Here is a 20,885-nt window from a genome sequence, read left to right on the forward strand (position 1 = left end):
AAGAGAGGACTTGAAATGCTCTCAACACATAGAAATGACAAATATTTGAGGGGACGGACACCCCAAATGCCCTGACTTGATCATTACACACTCTGTGCATGCAACAAAATATCATAAATGTCCATGAAAATGGACAAATATTATGTATCAATAAAATATAAAAAGATTTAAGCCAGTATCAAGCTTAGAGGCTCTTGAAAAACAACAGGGCCAGGCTATCAACAGGCCAAGATACCTCTGCAAGCCCCTGGCACCCCTGGGTTAGCTGACATTCTCATCCTTGCCGACCCACTGGCCCAGATCTCTGCACAGGGCTGTAGCTCTTGGAAAGGCCCCAGAACTCCATCGATGCGCTGTCTCCAGGGTAAGCTGATGTGAAACAGCTGCCGCCTGCTTCCCCTGCCTCCGGAGCTCTATGAGCTCCTAAGTTTTCACCACGTGAACTGGAAAACAAGGTAAAAGTGCAGGGATGACAGACGTGAGCCACCGCACCCAGCAGGTCTCCTTTCTTAAAGAAGGAACAGACTACCTCAGAACAGGCGACACTAGCCAGGAAGAACTTAACACATTGATTTTTCTCTTTCTTTTGAATTTCATTTCCTTCTATTTTTAGCAAGTGCTACTCCTGGTTTTCCCCAGGTATAGTAGACAGCTAAAATTTCCATTTAAAAGTAATTTAAGTAAAAATGTGAGTCAATTTGAAGAATAATACCGTATTAGGAATATAGACTGTAGGGAGCTTGTGGGTATGTCAAAAATTATGATGGTGCTGGTAAGATTGAGAATGAGGATGGTCCTGTGTTCGCGGAATTCCTTGCCATTCTCACTGTATCTGGAGGTGTGTGTTTGAGACAGGGTGTTGCTCCCTCTGTCATCCAGGTTGGTGTACAGTGGTGTAATCACAGCAGCCTCGAATTCCCAGGCTCAAGCGATTCTCCAGCTTCAGTCTCCCGAGTAGGTGGAATTACAGGCATGTACCACCATGCCTGGCTAATAAAAATTTTTTTTTGTAGAGATGGGATCTCAGTATGCTGACCAGGGTGGTCTAGAACTCCTTGCCTCAAGCGATCTACCTGCCTCAGCCTCCCAAAGTGCTGGAATTATAGGTGCGAGCCACCACACACAGCCAAGTTTTGTTTTTTTTTTATAGATCAACAGCTATAACCTTTCTGAATTCAGACCCTCTCCTGGCTCTACAAGGCTGGTGGATAGCCAGGAACAAATTGGGTGACTGAAGACAACATCTCAAGAGAAGGCACAAATGGGGCCGGGACTGTTTCCTTGCAGGGGCTGTGAGAAAGGAGCATCCGCGAGACAGAACTCTGTGGTCCATTAGCAATGTCTGCCAGGGGCAGGGGCTGATGCTACCTACTTAGCATCCCTGGTCTAGATCAATCCCTCCATTTTACCAATGAAGATAGGGAGGTGCTGGCTGAGAGGTGCAGTGACTTGCTTAGGGTTACACTCTCAGCTGTGGACTCTTTCTGCTTCTATGACAGTGTCTGAATTTCTTTGCAAGTTCCTTGTGCCCCTCTGGGCTTCTTGCATAAGAGACTTACCCAGAGAGCTTTAATCTGGAGGGCTCTTAGAAGTGACTCAGGCCAGCAATGAAACTGGCCTCCAAGAAGCCCCAGGATCCTGGAGAGGCCCTGTGGGTGGGCTTTTGGGCCGTCCACCCTAGTTTCCATAGCGCAGTGCCACTTTTGGCTCTTCTGTATACACTGCAGGTATAACCCAGCAGCCTGCAGCCAAATCACCACCAGAACTGCCTCTATAAAGGGCCTCGGCTCCTTCACTGGCCACAGCCCTATTCTGCCTGCTTCAGGCAGACAACAAAGGGTTCCAGGCCTTTAAAGCATTTGAAAACCCTCTTCTAGACTATCCTTTGTTCTATAGTTAGGGATATGAGGCCAGAGGGGAAAGGGACTTGCCCAAGGCCACGTAGGCCAGCAGGAAGCAAAGCTGGAACCAGAAGCCAGGGCTATCATCGGGAGGTGCTGAGAATGCGGGCCCTCTGTTCCAGACTGCTGTTTCTCATACCTACGAAACAGTAGAAGCCTGCGGAGATGAAGGGAGCAAATATGCTGTCTCTCATGCAGTGCACAGAGGAGCTAGGGCTTCCCGCTCACAAGCCACACAGCTTCTGCAGCAGGCCATTAGGCGATGATTGCTAAAGCCATCCTGCTCTGCAGCCAGAGCAAGCTTAAATGCCAAAGCACATGCAGCTCTGGGCTCGAGGAGCAGTGCTGGCTTCAAGATCCAGGCGAACTCATTTCCCACAGAGAAGGGTTCAGGACTATGTCTGAGGGTTCCTAGGAATCCACAGACCCCAGTTTCAGAAGGCAGCTGTAAGAGGGGCTTTTGAATGAAGCTCCCACACTGGCTGGGTTCCCAGGTGGCAGAACCTGGGAAGAGCTTGGGAGTTAGTGACCGGCTGGGTTGCAGATGCCTTGCTCTGGGAACATGCTGTCTTGGTCACACAGGCCCAAGGTGGATAAGTATGGTCCTCGTAGGTGCCGGGAGAGGGCAAGAAACAAGGGCAAGGGAGAGATGTAGAGAGAGGAGAGGGCAGGGCGGTCGGAGGGAGCTCCACGGGCTTGACTAACGGGAAACCTGACTCTGTCATTCTTCGTGGAGACCCTGGGTTCCCTTTGGTTCTGATCTGTTGACTGTCCCTAGCTTTGTGCCCAACATCTGGCCTATACAAATCAGCACCTCCAACCTCTTTTTGGAACTGCAGCACCCAAAGTTTGTTTGATTTCCCAACACCCCACAGCAGCATCACCACCAGAAGTGCTGAAGGGGGAGAGGAGGAAACTGAGGCACAGAGCCATGCTGCGCCTAAGGTCGAGAGGCTGGGAAGTGGGTGACATGAGATCCATTCCCAGCCCTGCCAGCCTCCAAAGCCTCTTCACTTTCTTCTCCCAGCATCCCAAGGCCTTGGGTCTCCTGGCCCCAGGCCAGAACTTTCCGATCTCCACATCAGCGCCAGGAATCACCAAGCTCAGACTCTGCAGCAAGTGACACACTGGAGGTGGCAGGCTGCCAATATTTTTTCCCCCCAATTTTTTCAATTAAGTGAATGCTTGGATGAGGGCCCAAATACAAGTGCTTGTGGTGTCTCGCGTCAGATGAGACGCTCTAGCTTCAGGGCTGTGTTCCTACTGTGCTGTGTCCACAGAGCACGCAGCGAAGGCTCCAGTGGCTGGTTGAGCTGAGGGCTCTGCCTATCCCTGTATGCAGAGGTGTGCCAAATGGGGAAATGGGGGTAGGAGTAGGGGGAGAGGAGCAGCCTCCAAAGTGGGAATCTGATCTCTCTCCCGCTGCCTCAAACTCTTCAGCTCATTCATTCATTCATTCATTTATTCGGCATATACACAGAGACCTACTGTGCACCAGGCTCTGCTAGAAAGGCCTCCAGCGAGAAAGAGAACACACCACACAGGCACAACGTGCTTAGGGGCCTCTGCAGCCTGCCCCTCTCTGCTCCGGCCTGGCTGGCTTTCTCTTGCCTCCAGGGCTCAATGTCTGCCACTGCCTCTGGCGGGAACACTTCCTCTCCTTTCCCTGCTCAGTTCCTCTTCACTTCTCTAGCATCAGCCTAGAAGTCACCTCTCCTTGGAAGCCTTCCTGGACACCCCAAGTCTCAGTCTAGCTCCCATTCTCGGAGTTCCCACAGGGCTAGGGCCACCTTCTCTCAGAGCCTGTTCCTCTAGGGGTGCTGGTCTGTTTGTATTACTGTACTCCCACTATCCTGGGGGCCCTCAGGGGCAGGGCCGGGTTTGTCTATTCACCATGGTCCCCCCAGTGCCTGGTGACAATGAGCTCTCAGGAAATGTCTGGTAAAAGAGACAAAAAGCCGAAACAGGGCCACACAGTCAAAAACCAAGGTGACCTCACTCAAGGCTCTGTGTGTCCAGAGAGTAACAATGCTCGTGAAATAGCTGAATGAACAGCTCTATTGCCAAGGGTACCAGAAACAAAGCTGGCTTTGTCACAGAGGGAACGCAGGCATGGGACCCAACCCAAAAAGAGAAGTTCACATTCCACCCCAGGGTTTCTCCGAAGAGGTAATGGCGAAAAACAGGATCCCCAGGAGCAATTGAAACTCCAGGGGGAATGTCTCATCTCATTGCATTTCAGAGACAGGAAAGCTGAGGGAATTCTTTGGGGTGTTGGAATTGTTCTGTAGTGGAGGTTATAGGAACCTACACATCATAAGATGCTACACCAAAAAAAGAAATTTTACTGCGTTAAACCACAAAAGGGAATTTTACAGCATCCACATAAACTAAAAAATAAAAAATAACAATCACTCTTTAATGTCATTAAAAAAAAAAAAAAAGACGGCCGGGCGTGGTAGTTCACGCCTGTAAAAAAGATGCCCGGGCGTGGTGATTCACGCCTGTAATCCAGCACTTTGGGAGGCCAAGGCGGGCGGATCACCTGAGGTCGGGAGTTCGAGACCAGCCTGACCAATATGGTGAAACCCTGTCTCTACTAAAAATACAAAAATTAGCCGGCCTGTGGTGGTGCGTGCCTGTAGTCCCAGCTACTCAGGAGGCTGAGGCGGGAGAATCACTTGAACCCGGGAGGTGGAGGTTGCAGTGAGCCAAGATCATGCCACTGCACTCCAGCCTGCACAGAAACAGAAAAAGCAGGAAAAAAAAAAAAAAAAAAACCCGAAAAAAACCAAACCCCACAGGCATCAGCTTTAGAATACCCAACCATGAATCTTGCCTCTATAGCCTCACGCTGCTGTGACTTTGCAAGTCACCTCACAGCTCCGAGCTTCCATTTCTTCACACCTGGAAAATGGAGAGAACAGTACCTACCTTATAGGGTTGGCTGAGGGCTAAAGGCGCTAATGTATGTCAGGTGCTTGGCACACCATCTGGTCACAGACAGCTTCCAGGGCCATCACTAAAAACCCATTACGGAGATTAGACACTGGAGGCTCCAACCGAGTAACCACCTTCCTTGGGCCAACTCAAATCTTGCAAAGTGAGATATGTTAAGAGGACAAGTCGGGAATGTCAAGCTGCAAAAACCAGGTATGTGCGCGCATGCACACACACATACACACACACACACACACACACACACACAGAGCTGCCGGCCCTCTGGGCTCCCCTAACTGATGGAATCTTATCCAGCGGCATGGGCAGCAGGAACTATTTCCAGGGCTGGCCAGGCCAGGCACCTCCACTCTTGCCGACTGAGACACTGGGCTGGTGGAAACACTCCCTGCTCCAGGCGTGCAGCTCCAGCCCAGGCCTCTGGCTGCCAGCTCACGCACTGCTACTCGCACACATCTGGCGCGAGACAGCGTGGGGAACTTTCCAATGGCAAGCAGAGGTGCTGGCAGCTGGAGCCCAGGCTCAGCCGGAACCAACCTGAAGGCTGGCTTTCTAGGAAAGTCTCCAGGGCAAGCACTTAGGGCTCGTTGAGATCTCCAAGGCTGCCAGGCCTCAGAGGAGGCTGGGCAATGAAGGAAACAGACCTGGGTGAAATATTTCAAGTGAGGGCCTCTCTCGTGTTGACAGAGCTGTCCAGAGTGAATGGAGCCGCCAACAAGAGCACCCACTATGCACAAGGCAGTAGCATCAAAGCTGTCTTCAAGGACCACGTGGTCGAGATGGCAGAACAGCAATCCTGCAAGTCCTCCTACACAATCACCTGCCTGGGTTTCTGCCACCCCACCCCGCATCCCCCAGGTCTGGCCTCCTGCCTCCAGCAGCCATGTTGGCCCTGCGTCGATGGGGCTGTGGGCAAGGGCGGGACCTGGGGATGCTATGCCTGGATCCAGAGTCTGGGTGCTGGGACTTGCACTTAACAAGCAGGCAGGAGAGTTCAGGGAGAACATCCCCAAAGTGCAGAAGGAGAACTGACACATGTCATCCTCTCACCTTTCAGCCCCACAACCAAAGCCAAAAATGTCGGAGCAGAAAACTGCAGAAGTCAAGACAGTTCAAACCCAAGCTCCCAATTAGGGCTAGAAACTGGGGCTCAGACTGGCTGAATCATGGGGAATCTCAGTAGGGAGCCACCAGGTCCCGGGCCAGGGCATCCTAGGGAATGTCCAGGGCTCTCCTAGCTGCGAGGCAAGGCCATGCTACATGCAAAAGGAAACCAAGTCTCAAGTCAGCAATGGTGGAAGTGACAGACTCTGAGCTGGACAGACCTGGGTTCAATCCCGACTACATTACTTAAGTGGGGGTCCTAGAGAAGCTAGTTAGGAGGCTCAGTTTTCCCATCTGTAAAAGGGGGGTGCTAAGAACCTGTCTCTCGGGGGCTGCTGTAAAGTGTAAATGGGATTGTGTCTGTAACACCCCTGCTACAGGGGTGGCTTATGACCCCCTTCCATGTAAGCAGAGTGAGCTCCACAGGCCCAAATCAATCCTAAAACATTAGGATGAACCAAGTGAAATTGCCATTTTTATGGGTGAAATACTGACAATTTCATATGGTTCAACCTAACAGCATCCCAGGGGCTAGAGGACCTCATCTGTGTCCACTGAACTAGACTAAGAATTAGTACTCTTCATTTCAGTAGCAGGCACAGCGATGACCCTCCTTCCCCCTCATTTAGAGATGAAGAAGATACTGAGGTTCTGAGAGGTTAAGTAACCTGGCCCAAATCATATAACTGGAAAGTGACAAAGCCAGGGTTTGTACTCAGGCCTGGCTGCCTCCAAAGCCTGCAGCTTAACCACGATGACACACTGACTGCTCGGCCTGGGGCCAGCAGGGCGTCATCTCGTGTGATTCTGTCTCAGCACCAAGGACGTCAGTGGCCGTTGCCTTAGAATCATGGGACCATGGGACTGTCAGGGCCCAAGCAGTTAAGGGCTTTATTCAAGAAACACACTTGGGCTGGGCATTTATTCTAGGCCAGGCCCAGAACACAAAATGGGGGGGTCACACCCTAGACAATGATGAACTCAATGTGTACGTGTCATGATGGGATTGGTCCACTGGGGCCTCAGCATTAAAGCTGGGTACCCTGGTGAGGTAACGGAAGGGTCGCACAGAAACAGGCCAACTAGACTGGTCTAGGATATTCTCTTGACAATGTACGAACTGAATCCAGCCTCATCCTCCCTTCCCACTGAGCTTGGGGTCAGGAGAGGGAGAAGAGAACTAGATAGAAATGTGAAGGGAGTATGCTCTCAGACCCTGGGGACAGCCATCTTTTAGGGGTGTCATAGGGGAGGAGAAGGGATTCCTCCATGAAATCACACGTAGTTCCTGAAGGCCAGATTCTGTGGTACGCTTGGTCACTCCTGGACCCCTCCCTTGTTGGGCTCCTAATCTGCCAGAGACTAATCCCTGCCCGTCCCAGTTTGAGCCCTGTGTGGACTTTTATGCCATCCTACACTGTCCTCTCCCCTCTAGAGAAAACTTGGATAATAAATAAAATGTAGACAATTTACTGTAATCCCTAACAACATTTAAGAGTCTAGAATGTGCTTAATGTGCTCTATCTTAGCAATCCTATGAGGTTGCGCTGTCCTATTGTTTCCATTCTGCAGTGGCAGAGGTAAGGCCCAAGGAGGCTGGGTAACTTATTCAAGCTAGGAATCAAACGGGCTGATTGCAGAGTCAGAGGTCTTAAAAACTGTCCATGTTTCCACCATCAGAGATGATGCTTTGGGCACACTTCTTCTCAGACCCTTTTCCTATGCATAGAAATATTTTTCCAAATTAAGATCACACTGTATATATGATTTGGTTTTTTCCATTTGCATGAGATGGTGGGCATTTCCCCATTTCATCAAACATCCTTTGGACACACCACTTTTATAGTCCATTGTAAGGCTACATATATCATTTATTTAATCATGCCTCCAACGATAAACATTTAGGCTACTTTGAACATTGTTTAAGTTACCATACTCTGAATATCCAAATATGTAAATCTTTGGGGGAAAACAGCTATCAATTTTAAGGAGTACCTCCTTAATTAGAGTCTGTTTCTTAATATGTGGTCATTCCAGATGGCCTGTGTCACATCATTTGGGACCTGCTTACTAAAAACACACATCACTAATCAGATAAACGATAATGATGATGATGATGGTAAAGACAATAAGGACAGGTAATTTATTCAGCACTTCTACATGCCAGGAAGGGCTCTAAACCCTCTATGTGAATAATCCACAGTAGATACTCTTGTTAGCCTCATTTTGTAGAAGAGGAAACTGAAGCACAGAGAGGTTCAGTCACTGACTCCAGATCACACATGGCAGAGCCAGGTCCAACCCATGCCATCTGGCCTGCAAGTTCCACCTCTTCCACCCAGGGGTCTTTCATCTTTTTTTGGAGCCATGAATCTCTCTGGCATCTGAGGAAACCCACGGACCCCTTCTCAGAATGATTTAAAATGAGTAAAACACATCGATCCCAAATGAAACTAATGATACTGAATTATAGTTAACAAAATGTTTCAAAAACAAAATTATGACTATATGTACATTTTTATTAAAACCACAAATAACAGAACCTAGTGGTGGGTCTAATGACACCACAACTTGGAAGTCATAAGGAGTAAAGATGCTCTCCGGGGATCCATGCAATGACAGTCAAGTGAGATGAAAATATCAGGGAATCGCTATTGGTGACAAAGTCACATGTATTACTAATATCACTGCAGGTTGCTGCCTTCATTCATAACAGAAGGCAATGCTAAATTTCAGTTGGAGGTTAGTGAAAATTAAGATGTAATTCTTCCCCTTCCACGTTCAAGGACCCTCTGAATTCCACCCACGTAAAGAACCCCACTGCTAGTCGGCTTTCCCAGCTCCTGAACACCTCTTTGCTTTTGAACCCAGCTGATAGTGCACCTCTCTATCCCAGCAGGAATGGGTACTCCAGCCCCTGTTGCAGCCCTTATCCTATGGAGATGCATTCTGAACAGACGGTGACCTCCGTGAGGACAAGACTGTGCCTGGTCATCTAAGCCTCTCTCCGGCTCTGGGCCAGACCTGGCCCAGGGCAGACAATAAACCAACATCTGTGGAACTGACTAGAAGCCAACAGTGGCCTGAAGCCACAGGCTGCTGATTCACACCTTGGCTGAGGAGGAGGAAATGGTGACGCCACTGTGTGGGTTCTAGCTTTCTTTGCCAGCACAGCGGGCGGGGGGCCATGCGATTCTGCTTAATTAAGCAAAACAGAAAATACCATACTTATGTGCTTGAAGGCAACTTCTCCCTTCAGGATGGAGGTGGGGGCTGGGAAAGTGACTGTCCCCTTATTAACAGTCAGTGATAGGCAGGGAAGCCAAGAGTGATCCTGGCAAACTGCTTCACCTTTCTAAGCCTCAGTTTCCACATTTGTGAAACGGGCTAATAACAGCATCCACGTAGCAGACATGTATTGTTTTTGTCTGCCCAAGCTCCATGCCCCCTTCTCCCAGCAACAGGGCCCTGAATCTCCTTCCACAACTATCCTTCTCACTACCTGTGATTTCAGTGGGATTGTCAATCTTAATATCCCACTCACTCCTGGCCCATGGGTCAGGTAATCTGGCTGGGCCAGTCAGGGTCTCTCCTGGAACTGGACTCTTGAGTGGCTAAAAGGTCTGCAAATGGATGGATCAGCTGCCTGCCTGGCGATGTCCTAATACCTACTGGAGCTCCCACTCCCTGGATGGCTCCAGCTGCCCACGTTCTTTCCAAATCTGGGTGCTGAGCTTTCCCCGATTCTGCCAGCCCCACCTTTCTAATACATTCTGTTTGGCTTAAGCTAACCAGGTCTGTTTCTGTCACATGCAATCCCAGGATTCTGACTAATACTCCTTATCTCACAGAGCTCCTATGTGGATTCAAAGACATAAAGCATGAAAAGCCTTGAGTACACAGTAAGTGCTCAGATAAATGACAGCTCTTCTATAGTTAATAATAAAACATTACTGTTGAATCTTGGGAAGAAAACAAATTTGGAGTTATTTAATTGCCCTGGAATTTCAGGATTACTACTGGCTTGCAGAATCCTCTCTAATAACTTTCTTCCCACTCTTTTTCCCTCTCTGCTTCCATCTCCACTGTCTGCACATGGCTCCCCATTTGGACAGGGGCTCCTGGGGTCTGTCTGTGCTCTGCTCCCTGGATTCACCCATGAAGGGCTCTTCTACCCACCCCTCAAGCCAGGGAAGTGCTTCTGAGTACCAGCTCCTCCCACTACTCCAGTGACTTGCATCCTGGACTGCCTCTGGCCCCGAGCCCTGGCCTCAGCCTTCGTGTGCTGTACTGGAGCTATGGCCTTCCTGAGGGGGGCCCATGCCTTCTCTCCTGTGGTTCTCAAGCCAGCCAGGAGCCCCTAGGTCCTTCTGGCCCCCACCTACTGACAGAGCTTCATTTCCATTATTCAGACCTCTCCTGCTGTTTCAAACACGCCATGTGCCAGGGTTTCCATTTCTTTGCCCTCTTGTTCTCTCTACCTATAACCCCTTCACCCTTGCCCACTTGGCAGCATCTCTCCCATGCTTTGTGACTGGCCTCAGGTCACCTCTGCCTTCCCCAGGACCAGGTCCCCCAGAAGCCCAGGGCATCTGTCTGCCTGTCAGGACACTGACCTTCTTGAGGTCTCAATCCCTGCTTTGCCTATCCACATGTCATCTCTATCGCCCAAGCTGGAGTGCAGTGGCGCAAACACAGCTCACTACAGCCTCCATTTCCTGGGCTCAAGCGATCTTCCTGCCTCAGCCTCCCAAGTAGCTGGGATTACAGGCAAGAACCATCACACCCAGCTAATTTTGTTGATTTTTAGTAGAGATGAGGTCTCACTATGTTCTCCAGGCTGGTATTGAACTCCTGGGCTCAAGAGATCCTCTCGCCTCAGTCTCCCAAGGTGCTGGGATTACAGGCATGAACTACCATGCCCAGCCCTTAGAATGAAGCTTTCTTGGTGGTTGGTGTTGTTTTTCCAAAGTGGTAGCTCTGGCAGCTTTGCCAGATAAAGAATAGGATGCCCAGTAAAATCTGAATTTCAGATAAACAACGAGTAATTGTTTCTCATAAATATGTCCCAAATATTGCATGTTTATTTGAAATTGAAATTGAACTGGGCATCCTGCATTTTCATTTGCTAACTCTGGCCACCCTCAGCCCTGGCACAGCCTGAGACAGCGCTGCAGAAGTAGGCAGGTGAGCTCTGCCCACAGCCCCTCCTCCCTTTACCACCTGAAGACGACCCTGGGCTGAGAGTCATGCCTGCCTGCAGGTGTGCATCTGGGCCAGCAAATAAGGGAGGAGAAAGTCCTGCAGATTGGGGAATGAGGCAGAGGCCGATGGCTTGTGGCGGAGCTCAGGTCTGCAGGTTTCTGCGAGGCAGAGTCCTGAGCAGGCAGCCACCTGAGCCCTGCCCCCGGCCCACAGCTGGAGGCACTGAGCCTCCTGAGTCTGTCATGTCAGCTGGTTCCCATGTCATGTCAGTGGGCAAAGGATGCCAGCTCCACCCAGGGGCCAGTTGACCCTCCCGACAAGGGCTCTAGGATAGGCACCACAGAGCTTCAGCTTCTGGGCGTTACCCAGGCTAGCAGCACCCCTCCTCAGGCATTCTGCATAAAAGCTCATTGGATCTCCCCAACAAAGCCCCCTACTACCCGGAGAAGGCTCAGGGCCAACAGTGAGTGAATGACAGAACCAAATTAGAATCCAGGCCCTGCCTGCAGAAGCCACAGGGCCTTCTCAATAAACCTGTCTTCTCTTTTGGCCATGTGTGGGTGCTCACAACTCACTGGTTGAACCCACCAGACTAACAGGCTGCTCAGGGGGCAGCGGTTCCTTTCCTGCAGCTGCGGGGACCCACAGCTGGCTTCATGGCCGAGGGAAAGGAGAAAACTGAGTCATGCAAAGCAAGACTGCTCTCCTGACGTTCCCTCTACCACAGCTCTTTCTCCGAGGAAAAAAGGATGCACAATTTGTAAGCAGGACGTGAGTGTCACGGCAGGAATGGCATAGTCCCTCTAGCTTTCCTTGTTTGGCAGTGAGATAACTGGGCTGCTTGCTGACTCGCCTGCACCTCCGGTGGGAGGCAAGAGGATGCATGAAACACCCAGGGAAGTGGGTTGTAGGGCACACCTGTAACCTGGATGACGTTTCTGGTGCCCTGTGACCTTAGGGTACAGACCATGCCAGATCTGCAGAACTTAAGCCTACAATTCTTCCTAGCCCTATTTGGCTGCAAGCACGATGGGGAAGGGCCTGGAATTGCTGAGCAAGGAGCATTTTAACTAGGAAAGCATCTGCCCAGGCCTTCCCTCATGGTATTTTAAACTCATCGCTTTCTGTTTCTCTAGCTCACGATCTGGAAAGCCACATCCAGAGACCTCCCTCTGTGGCAGGAGTGGGAAAGAGCCTTTGAGGCTGGTGCCTGCCTCAGGAGGACAGGAGAACCCTTTGGGACGGGATGGGGCAACAGGATGTGGGGATCTGGCTGGAGCTGCCCCAGCTTGGCACAGCTTCTTTTTAAAAATGAGCATTTGCTGTTTTTTTATTTTTACTAAAAACAAGAATATGTGTTCATCGCAGAACATTTGGAAAACAGAAAAGCACAGACAAGCAGGAAAAAAAAAAGGAATGATATTTCATCAGCTGTATTTCTGAGCTTACACAGACTCCTATTTTCATCCTTCGTTTGTAATCAGGTGAAAATCAGCCTGAGCATGCTATTTTGCAAACCAGCTTTAGCTATTTAATATTCTTGTGATAGAAGATGGAACACAGTTTTACCATCTTGATGGTGTTCTAGCTCATGGTTATAGCACATTTTATCTTGTTCTTTACTCATGCACTTTTAAGTGGTTACCAGCCTTTTATGATCATAAATGACCCTAGGTTTGTAAACTCCTAATATAGTTTACCGTTGTCAAACCTCAGTTAGATGCTAGGCCCCTTTAATTCTCACATTAGCCCTATGAAATTGGAACTATTTTTATCCCCATTTTATAGATGAGGAAACTGAGGCACAGAGGCTTGTCTGAGGTCACACAGTTGGTAGGTGGCAGAGCAGGGGTTTGAACCCAAGCTGTCTGATGTACTTCTCAGCCCACTAGAGGCACAGAATGGCACTGATTTAAAGTCTGAACTAAAGTGACATTTAAATAATTTGAAGATATGACTGCTCCATCTCTTTTGACCCTGAGACAGCTGCAGCAGCACAGAGTGCACCAGAGCAGGCTGGGGCTCCTCCCATTGAGGATGACCAGTGAGGTGAGCTGAGGGGCTGGTGCATTGCACCTATGGGGTGGGGGATGGCATGGGGGAGCATGGTTGATCAAGTCCCTAGCAGAGCATCCCAGAAAGACAGCATCAACATAGAAATGCCCTTTGCTTGCCACTCACTTGGCACACATAGCTTGCCTGTGTGACAAGCACCTACATTTTCCCAATCAAAAGAAAGCAATAGTCATTAAAGACAAACCTACGCAAGGGGCCTAAAGAGGGCCCTACCTCTTGTGACACAGACACAGTAGAGGACAAGAACTCCCCTATGCAGTAGGTAGGAATGGCTCTGCCTTGCTCCCGGGGGCCTATCTCAGCAGCAGCACGGGCCCAGCCTGGGGCAGGCACTCCTCAAAATGCCTCTTGAATGAAAAGACCATGAAAACCGCGTAGTATGTCTTCTGGGCAGCAGGCAGGAAAGTGGTGCAGAAATTTAGATCAAGACTATTATTATCATCAATAGCACTTTTCGTGACTACCATTTATTGAGTACCTTTATTTTATTTTTGCCGACAGAGTCTCCCTTTGTCACCCAGGCTGGAGTGAAGTGGCACGATCTCAGCTCACTGCAACCTCCGCCTCCCAGGTTCAAGTGATTTATTGAGTACCTTTTACACCCATGAGGCTCAGCATTGTGAGCTAGGCACTATGACTATTCCCATTTCACAGATCCTCATGTAGGGCAAGGTAACCCCGCTCAGGAGCGCTTGAGGAGAATTCAAAGCCAGGTCTTTTCATCACGAAGGTAACGGTGGGTTGGAAAGACATGTGCTAGCAGTTTTATTCTTCCTAGCAGCAGGGCTGGAGTACAGATTCCGCGCATACATCACCAAAAGCCTGCACAATTATCTCAGAAGGAAGTCACTGCCCCTATTTTACAAATGTAAAAACTAACGGGGGCATTCAGCCAGTTGTCCAAGGCCATGCGGAACTTGAACCCAGAGGTTTACCTCTAACACCCGAGTTCTTTCTACTCAACTTTGCTGCCCTGCCCTGTGTGTTCCCACAAAACGGGTGCCAGGGATAGGAGGAGAGGGAGGAAACTGGGGCCTGGAGAAGAGAATGCAGCTAATTTGGGCAGCAGATCCACGGTTTGTTCTAGACCATTGGGCTCACCTGCGGGAGGCCCCTTAAGGGACTGAGAATGCCAGCAATGCCTACTAAGGGCCCGATCTACTCTTCCAAACTCAGCTGCTCAGCACAGTGACCCCTAGGCTACCGGAGCCTGGCAAATCAAGGAGGGAGGTTTCAGGGCTGGCAGCACAGAGCCTGCAGAGCCATCACTCCAGGGGCACAAGCTACCCAGAGCTTCCCGGAGTGAGAATGACTAAGGGCTGGCAGTGGCTTGCACTTCTTCAGTCGGGGCTGAATCAATGGTGAGATCAGAGAAGGGCCTGGGATGGCCCCAGTATCTCATATAAGGGGAAACCGGGGTCCAGAAGCCTAAGTGACCCATCCAAGGTCAGTCAGCTCCGTGGTGGGATCACAGGGTCCCCCTGTGTCTCTCCCAGACACAAGGGCATCTAGCCCAATTCCCACACAGCCACTCCCTGCTATGTGACCTCAGGCACACGCCTCCACCTCTCTGAATCTGCAGACTCCTCAAGGGGAAAACAAAAAACTAATGTAATTACCTGAAGGATCAGTATCCCAAACGTGTAAATAAATCCCACCAATCAATAAAAGACAAACAACCCAATATATTAAAAAAGAGGCAAAGGATAAAAACTGGTAATTCACAGAAGAGGAAACGCAAATAGCTGATAAAGGTATGAAAAGCTGTTCAACCTCGCTGGTGTGAACAAGCACCACTTTTGCACCTATTGGATTGGGAAAGACTGAAAAGTCTGATGATAACGGAGTGTTAGCAAGAACAGAGGGCAAAGGGAACCCAGGGGATGTAAATACAAAGTTGAAAACGCACAAACCCCAAGACCCAGCAATTCTACTTTGGGTCCCTGTGCAAGGAGGCAGCTTAAGAAAGTCAACTGCCGGAAACATCCTAACAGTTCCCAGGGCGAGCTTGAAAAAACAGCGGCATATTCATCAATGCCATAGTAAACGACAGTTAAAATGAACTGGAGCTACCTGGATCGACACAGATCTCAAAAGTATAACGCTTATTTATAGTTTTAAAATATTGACGACGATACAAGATTTTAGGGAATGTTAAAAAGGAAAAAAACATTAAAAGGTCCATGGGCTGGGGTGGGAAGGGGATTGATGGCAAATGGGTGTGGGGGATCTTTCTGGGGATGATGGAAATGTTATAATACTGGATTGTGGTGATGGTTGCATAGCTCTGCAAATTTACTTTAAAAATAAGTGAACTGCACACTTACAATGGGTGAATTTTATGGTGTGTAAATTATACCTCAAGAGAGCTGTTAAAGAAAATATCCTATGTATTAGTCTATTTTGTACAAGGGAATGATCAACATCAAATGCAGGATAGTGGTTTTACAGGGGAGGTGCAGCATCCGGGAGGGCGTAGAGGGGGCTTTGCATCTGCGATGCTTTATTTCTTAAAAATAAAAATAAAAAATTTTGAAACAAATATGGTAAAATATAGAGATGTGATGACTTGGAAGATATATAGATACAGATAGCTATTTTATTCTATGTATCTATATATGTGCAGAATATTATATTACTATATCGAAAATGTACCTATGTAAAAGGGACCCAGTGCCCTGCTCAGGTTACTGAGGACACTTTGACCACTGTTATTCACTGCCATAAATACTCCGACCATCCTGCTCCTCTTAACGTTTAAAGATCTTGAGACAGAGCAGGCCAGCATCTCCAGGCCCCTGCTGCGGAGACACTAATGCTTCTGTACATCCCTCTCCAGTGTGGGAAATGGGGTGATCCAAATAAAACTCACAAATCCTACCTGGAGCTCTTCTTCCTCCCCTCAAGCTGAAGACAAGCTAGCTAGGGAGGGTCTCCCAGGATGTCACCCTCCAAAGCCCCTCTCCATTCATCCCCAAGCCCTCGGGCTCTAGTGCAGGGAAGATGCTGGCAAAGAAAGGCAGCAGCTTCCCAAATCTTCATCTCCCTGCTTCCAACAGAGGGCGGTGGCTCCAGGGAAACCCTCTACAAACAATATCATGGAACACTGTCATCAACCTCTCGGGATCTCAGAGGCACCCGGAGCTTCTGGCCCTGCATTCTCCAGACCTGGCCTGTGGCTCTGCCCCTGGATGATGTCTCTGCCTGCGGGTGACTGAGGCTGGGGCTGGAGAGGATGCCATTCCAATCATGGAGAAGGCACCATTTCAGAGGGAGCAGGTGGCCCGGCCCTGATGGGCAGCCCTGAACTCTGGGTGCAGTTCTCCAATGACATCTACAGCACCTGTGACCCTGTCCCTCACAGGCAAGTGAGTGACGAGCAGGTGGTGGCCGAGATGGCTGCAAATGGGGAGGGGGTAGTGGGAAATGAGGTGGTGTAGTGAAGAGGACTCTCAAAGACTGACTTTGTATTCTATGGTGCAATGGCTGGGGTGGGATGTGTGTGGTGCTGCCCCCAGGAGGACATGTAGCAATCAATGCCTGGAGGCCTTCTGGGTGTCACAATTGGGAAGGGGGATGACTCGTTGGGTAGAAGCCAGGGATACTGCTAAGCATCCTACAATCCACAGGACAGCGCTATAACAAAGCATGATCCAGCCCCAAATGTCAAAACTGTTGAGGTTGAGAAACTCTGCCCTTGAGGGATGTCGCAGTATTTACACAGAAGCTAGAGCTCAGAGAGGCAAACCAACCAGTCCGAGATCACACAGCAGAATAGTTTAACTCCCCAGCTGATGCTGTCTGTCCAGGGTGGCTTCAGAAAGAGGGATACCAAATGGGAGTCAAAGTCCAGGCCCTCCAATAGCTGCCTTCATGCCTGCTCTTTCCGGACTGTGTGAGGGGTTGGGGTGGAACATGGGAACAGCAGTGGTCACCCACCACAGGGATCTGTTTCTAATGGGTTCGGCCCCCTGCCATCAGGGCAGTAAATGTTCTCTGTTCCTGTGGATGACTCAGGCTTCAGTTCAGCCCATTGCCCCTCCTCATCTGATAAACCCAGAAGGCTGGGCTAGAAGGGAGAGGGCCCCTTGAATCACATGAGTGACTAAATCCACATGCAGAAAAACAAGTTCTTGATGAATCCCCCCCACCATGTGACTTTGGCATGTTCCCAATCAGCGACAAGATTCCTCGGGATAGGCAGGCAGGGAGCTAACCTTTAGGGCACTCCACCCCTGCCTGTCATATGGCTGCTTCCCCTAGGAAATGGACACCACTATCTCCCCATTACACAGATGAAAAAACTGAGGCTGAGGAGACACAGCTGCAAGCTGGGAGGCCAAGATCTGAACCCCAATCCATGTTTTAACATAGAAACTTGTCTCAAGGGGCCCCCAAAAAGTGGCTGAACGCTTCAAAAGATGGTTCTCAAAGTGCAAAACCTTCAAAAAACTGGCAAGGATGGAGCTGACAGAGCGGAGAATGAAAAGCTTCCAGGTTTTCACTAATGATGTGAGAGATTTCCCAGTTTTTCAGAGGACTTTGCTCAGAGAAACTATGGGGGTACCGGATCTGGGAAGTGGTGTGGTCCTTTTGGGGTCCGGTGGGGCTGGATCTACATCCCTGCTTGGCTCTTGACTGTGACCGTAGGCGTGGGACCTCACCTTGCTGAGCTCTGGTTTTCTCATCTGTCAAACGGGCTTAAGGCCCTCTGCCTGATATGGGCGTGATAGGAGAGGCCAGAAGAGGGCGCGTGGACAATGATGGCCAGGCCTCGATGGCGGTATCTATTCTCGTTTTGCCAGCTCACAGACCTGGTGGGAGGTGGCATGGAGAATTCCAGACTTCCTCCAGTTGCCATGTTGGTGAAAACTGTCTTCATGCCAAAGAGGCAAACTCAGTTACATGCTAACAGGCTCAAACAAGAAACTAAGATTTGGCAGCAATTGAAAACAGTTAACAAAAAATTAAAAAAGGAAGAAAAAAAAAGACAATTTAGCTCAGCTCTGGAATCAAGGGAAACTTCACTCTATATAAAGATGCCACAGGTCCAGGAAATAGCTTCCCACCGCCTGGCTAAGGGCTGAATAACTGGCTGCCCAGCCAATAACAATACAGACTCACACAGCACACCCCTTCTTGTGGAGAGCGTGGAGTGGGTTCCCGGCTATCTCCTTTCAGAATTTCATAAGCTATTCATGGAAGGCACGTAGATCTACTTTGTAAGAATTAGTTCTTACAAAAAAAAAAAAAAAAAAAAAAAAAGATCTGAAGACGACTTCCAGGGAGGCCAAGGAGCTTAATTTAGCCAGCCAACGCCCTTTTCTGTTCATTGTTCTATACTTCTTTGTTAGGATTTTTTTCCCTCCCTCTTACTCTTTTTCCCTTCCTGGTTAACTTCTCTGTAGCCAGGCTCCGCCACTGCCCACTTCTTACCGCCAGAGACACTATAGCCCCCTTCCCTGCCGCAATGAGGCCCTCCCCAAGGCCTCATGTGGGCCCATCACCCCACATTCCCTTTATCTCCACCTAGAAGCTGCGAGGTGGTCCCAGGGCCTCCTGAATCTGCAGACGTGTCCCCTAGGTTGCTGCGGAAGCCACTTTCCACCTGCAGGTCACCGTCAGACCAGGCACCCCTGCTAGAGGGAGGGAAGCCTGAATGCAGCTCTATGTTCTAGGACCTGCAACCTCTGAGCCTCAGCCTTCCTATCTGCAAAACGACGCTACTGTCCCATTTTCTCAAGTCCTTGCCAGCTCCAAACAAGATTCCCATGTTCTAGAGGGAGATGCCAGGAGAAAACTTTCGTACATTTTAAGACAGAAGTTACTGGAGAGAGGGGGCAGTGGATGTTTTTAACCCTTTCAAGGTGCAGCCACTCAAATGATCCATTCCCAGAGATCTCCTCCATTGCCCAGGCCGGCTCTTGCCAAAGAACGGAGTCAAACTCGGCCATCCCTTGAGGGGCTACCTGTGGCTGGGGACTGCGGGTCTGCGCGCCTCTGCACAAGGAGGGGCAGGGCGGGCGGCCTGAGAACAGGCGCTTGTCTCTCTCCCGCTTTCCGTCTCTGCCCCCTCACCGGCTGAGGCCAGACTTCTCCACAGATGAGCAGGACGGGTGGGGGGGGGACACGGAGGAGACAGAAAGGGGTAGAGGAGCCGCAGGGAGGCGAGTAGAGGGGCGAGGCGGGAGGAAGGGATGGAGGGGGAGAACGGGGCAAAAGCGGGGAGGGGAGGAGAGGGGAGGGGGGAGGGAGGGAGGAGGAGTCGGGAGGGACCCGGGCAGCGCCGCGGCAGGGCCGAGGGGAGAGCAGGGGAGGAGGGGACGGGAAGCGCCGGAGGCAGAAGTTTTCCGAGCCGGGGGCCCTCGGTCGCCCCCGATGGGGTGCGGGCTCAAGGGGGCGTGGAGGCCGCGCCGCACTCACATAATGCTTGTTGGGCACCCGCCGCTTCTGCACGTCCAGCACCTTCACCTCCACGATGCTGCGCCGCGGCGGCATGGCCGCCCCTCTGCCCGCAGCGGGCCGAGCGCGGGTGCTGGGGACGCGGGGTGCGGGGAGCACGGGGGGCGCGCCGCCGCGGGTCGGGAACCTGGAGCGGAACGCGATCGCAGCAGGGGCGAGCACGAGACGCCGCCGCCACCGTCGCCGCCCTGTGCTCGGCGAGCACTTCAGCCGGGCCCGGCCGCCGCCGCCCGCCCCCGGCCCGCCCCCCGAACCGCCCCCCGCACCGCCCCCCAGCGCTGCCGGCCCGCCCCCCTTAAAGGGCCCGGCCCCGACCCCCGCCGGCCACGTCCGGCCCCCGCCCTGCCTTTGTCCGGGTGCTGAGCCGCCGCGCCTGGGGAGGGGACTGGCCTGCCCCCGCCGCCCGTTCACTGATTGACGTGTGGATTCATTCCCGCACTCTCGCTCCGGCAGCCGCGGTCCACCGCCAGATTGGAGAGCCGGACTCCCGGGTTCGAATCCCGGCTTTGCCGCTTTTCCACTCTGCTCTCGGCAAGTTGGTTAACCTCTCTGGGCTGGGTCTCTTCACCTATAATATGAGCCTAGTAGTACAAACATTGTGTTTGTCTTTTTGTGTCTGGCTTATTTCACTTGGCATGATGTCCTCAAGGCTCATCCATGTTGTAGCATGTGTCAGTAGTACTGCCTGCCAGCCAGTGCTGCACCCAGGATTAAGTGCATGTGAAGCCATTCTGCAGTGCAGTCCATGGTATGAGTGCTGGCATTCCTAAACCCACTCCAAGCCCTGGTGATTCAGGAGGAGCAAGAGGCCAGTGACCAGGTTCCCCCAGTCTCAGTCTGGGACATGGGAGTGAGGGAGAGAAAAACTGCAATGAATGCACATACGTGCAATGCAATTGCGATGCAAGCAACAAAAGCGGATAAAAGGGTGGTGACTATGTGTGAGGGGCACCTGGGTGCTTGTTAGCAAGGCCATCGATTGCCAGTTGCAGAGCACTTACTGCTCACCAGGCCCCATGGCCCCTCCTTTTCCGAAATGCTGTCTTTGCATCCTCAGGCAGACTCTAGGAGGAAAAGGTATTTTTACAGAGGACACGGCAGAGGGCAGCCTCCAGACATTTGGACATTTCCAATGAGGCCTTAGGACCCTCTGACTTGGGAACTGTATTTCAAAAGAAT

At 50.8% G+C, this 20,885-nt stretch overlaps 1 protein-coding gene across 2 annotated transcripts in view; it reads right to left on the reverse strand.

Moving 5' to 3' along the window:
* Nucleotides 1–19,906, reverse strand: part of SH3PXD2B (SH3 and PX domains 2B) — a 118,916-nt gene extending 99,010 nt beyond the window's left edge. For both annotated transcript variants that reach the window (XM_030927873.1, XM_030927872.1), the window contains exon 1: nt 19,668–19,906. In XM_030927873.1, the coding sequence (XP_030783733.1) occupies nt 19,668–19,742 (75 nt within the window). In that variant the 5' untranslated portion in view covers nt 19,743–19,906. The remainder of the gene's footprint in view (nt 1–19,667) is intronic.
* Between the last annotated feature and the right edge of the window lie 979 nt (nt 19,907–20,885).

Source organism: Rhinopithecus roxellana, chromosome 3 (genome assembly GCF_007565055.1).
Source record: "Rhinopithecus roxellana isolate Shanxi Qingling chromosome 3, ASM756505v1, whole genome shotgun sequence".
NCBI lineage: Eukaryota > Metazoa > Chordata > Mammalia > Primates > Cercopithecidae > Rhinopithecus > Rhinopithecus roxellana.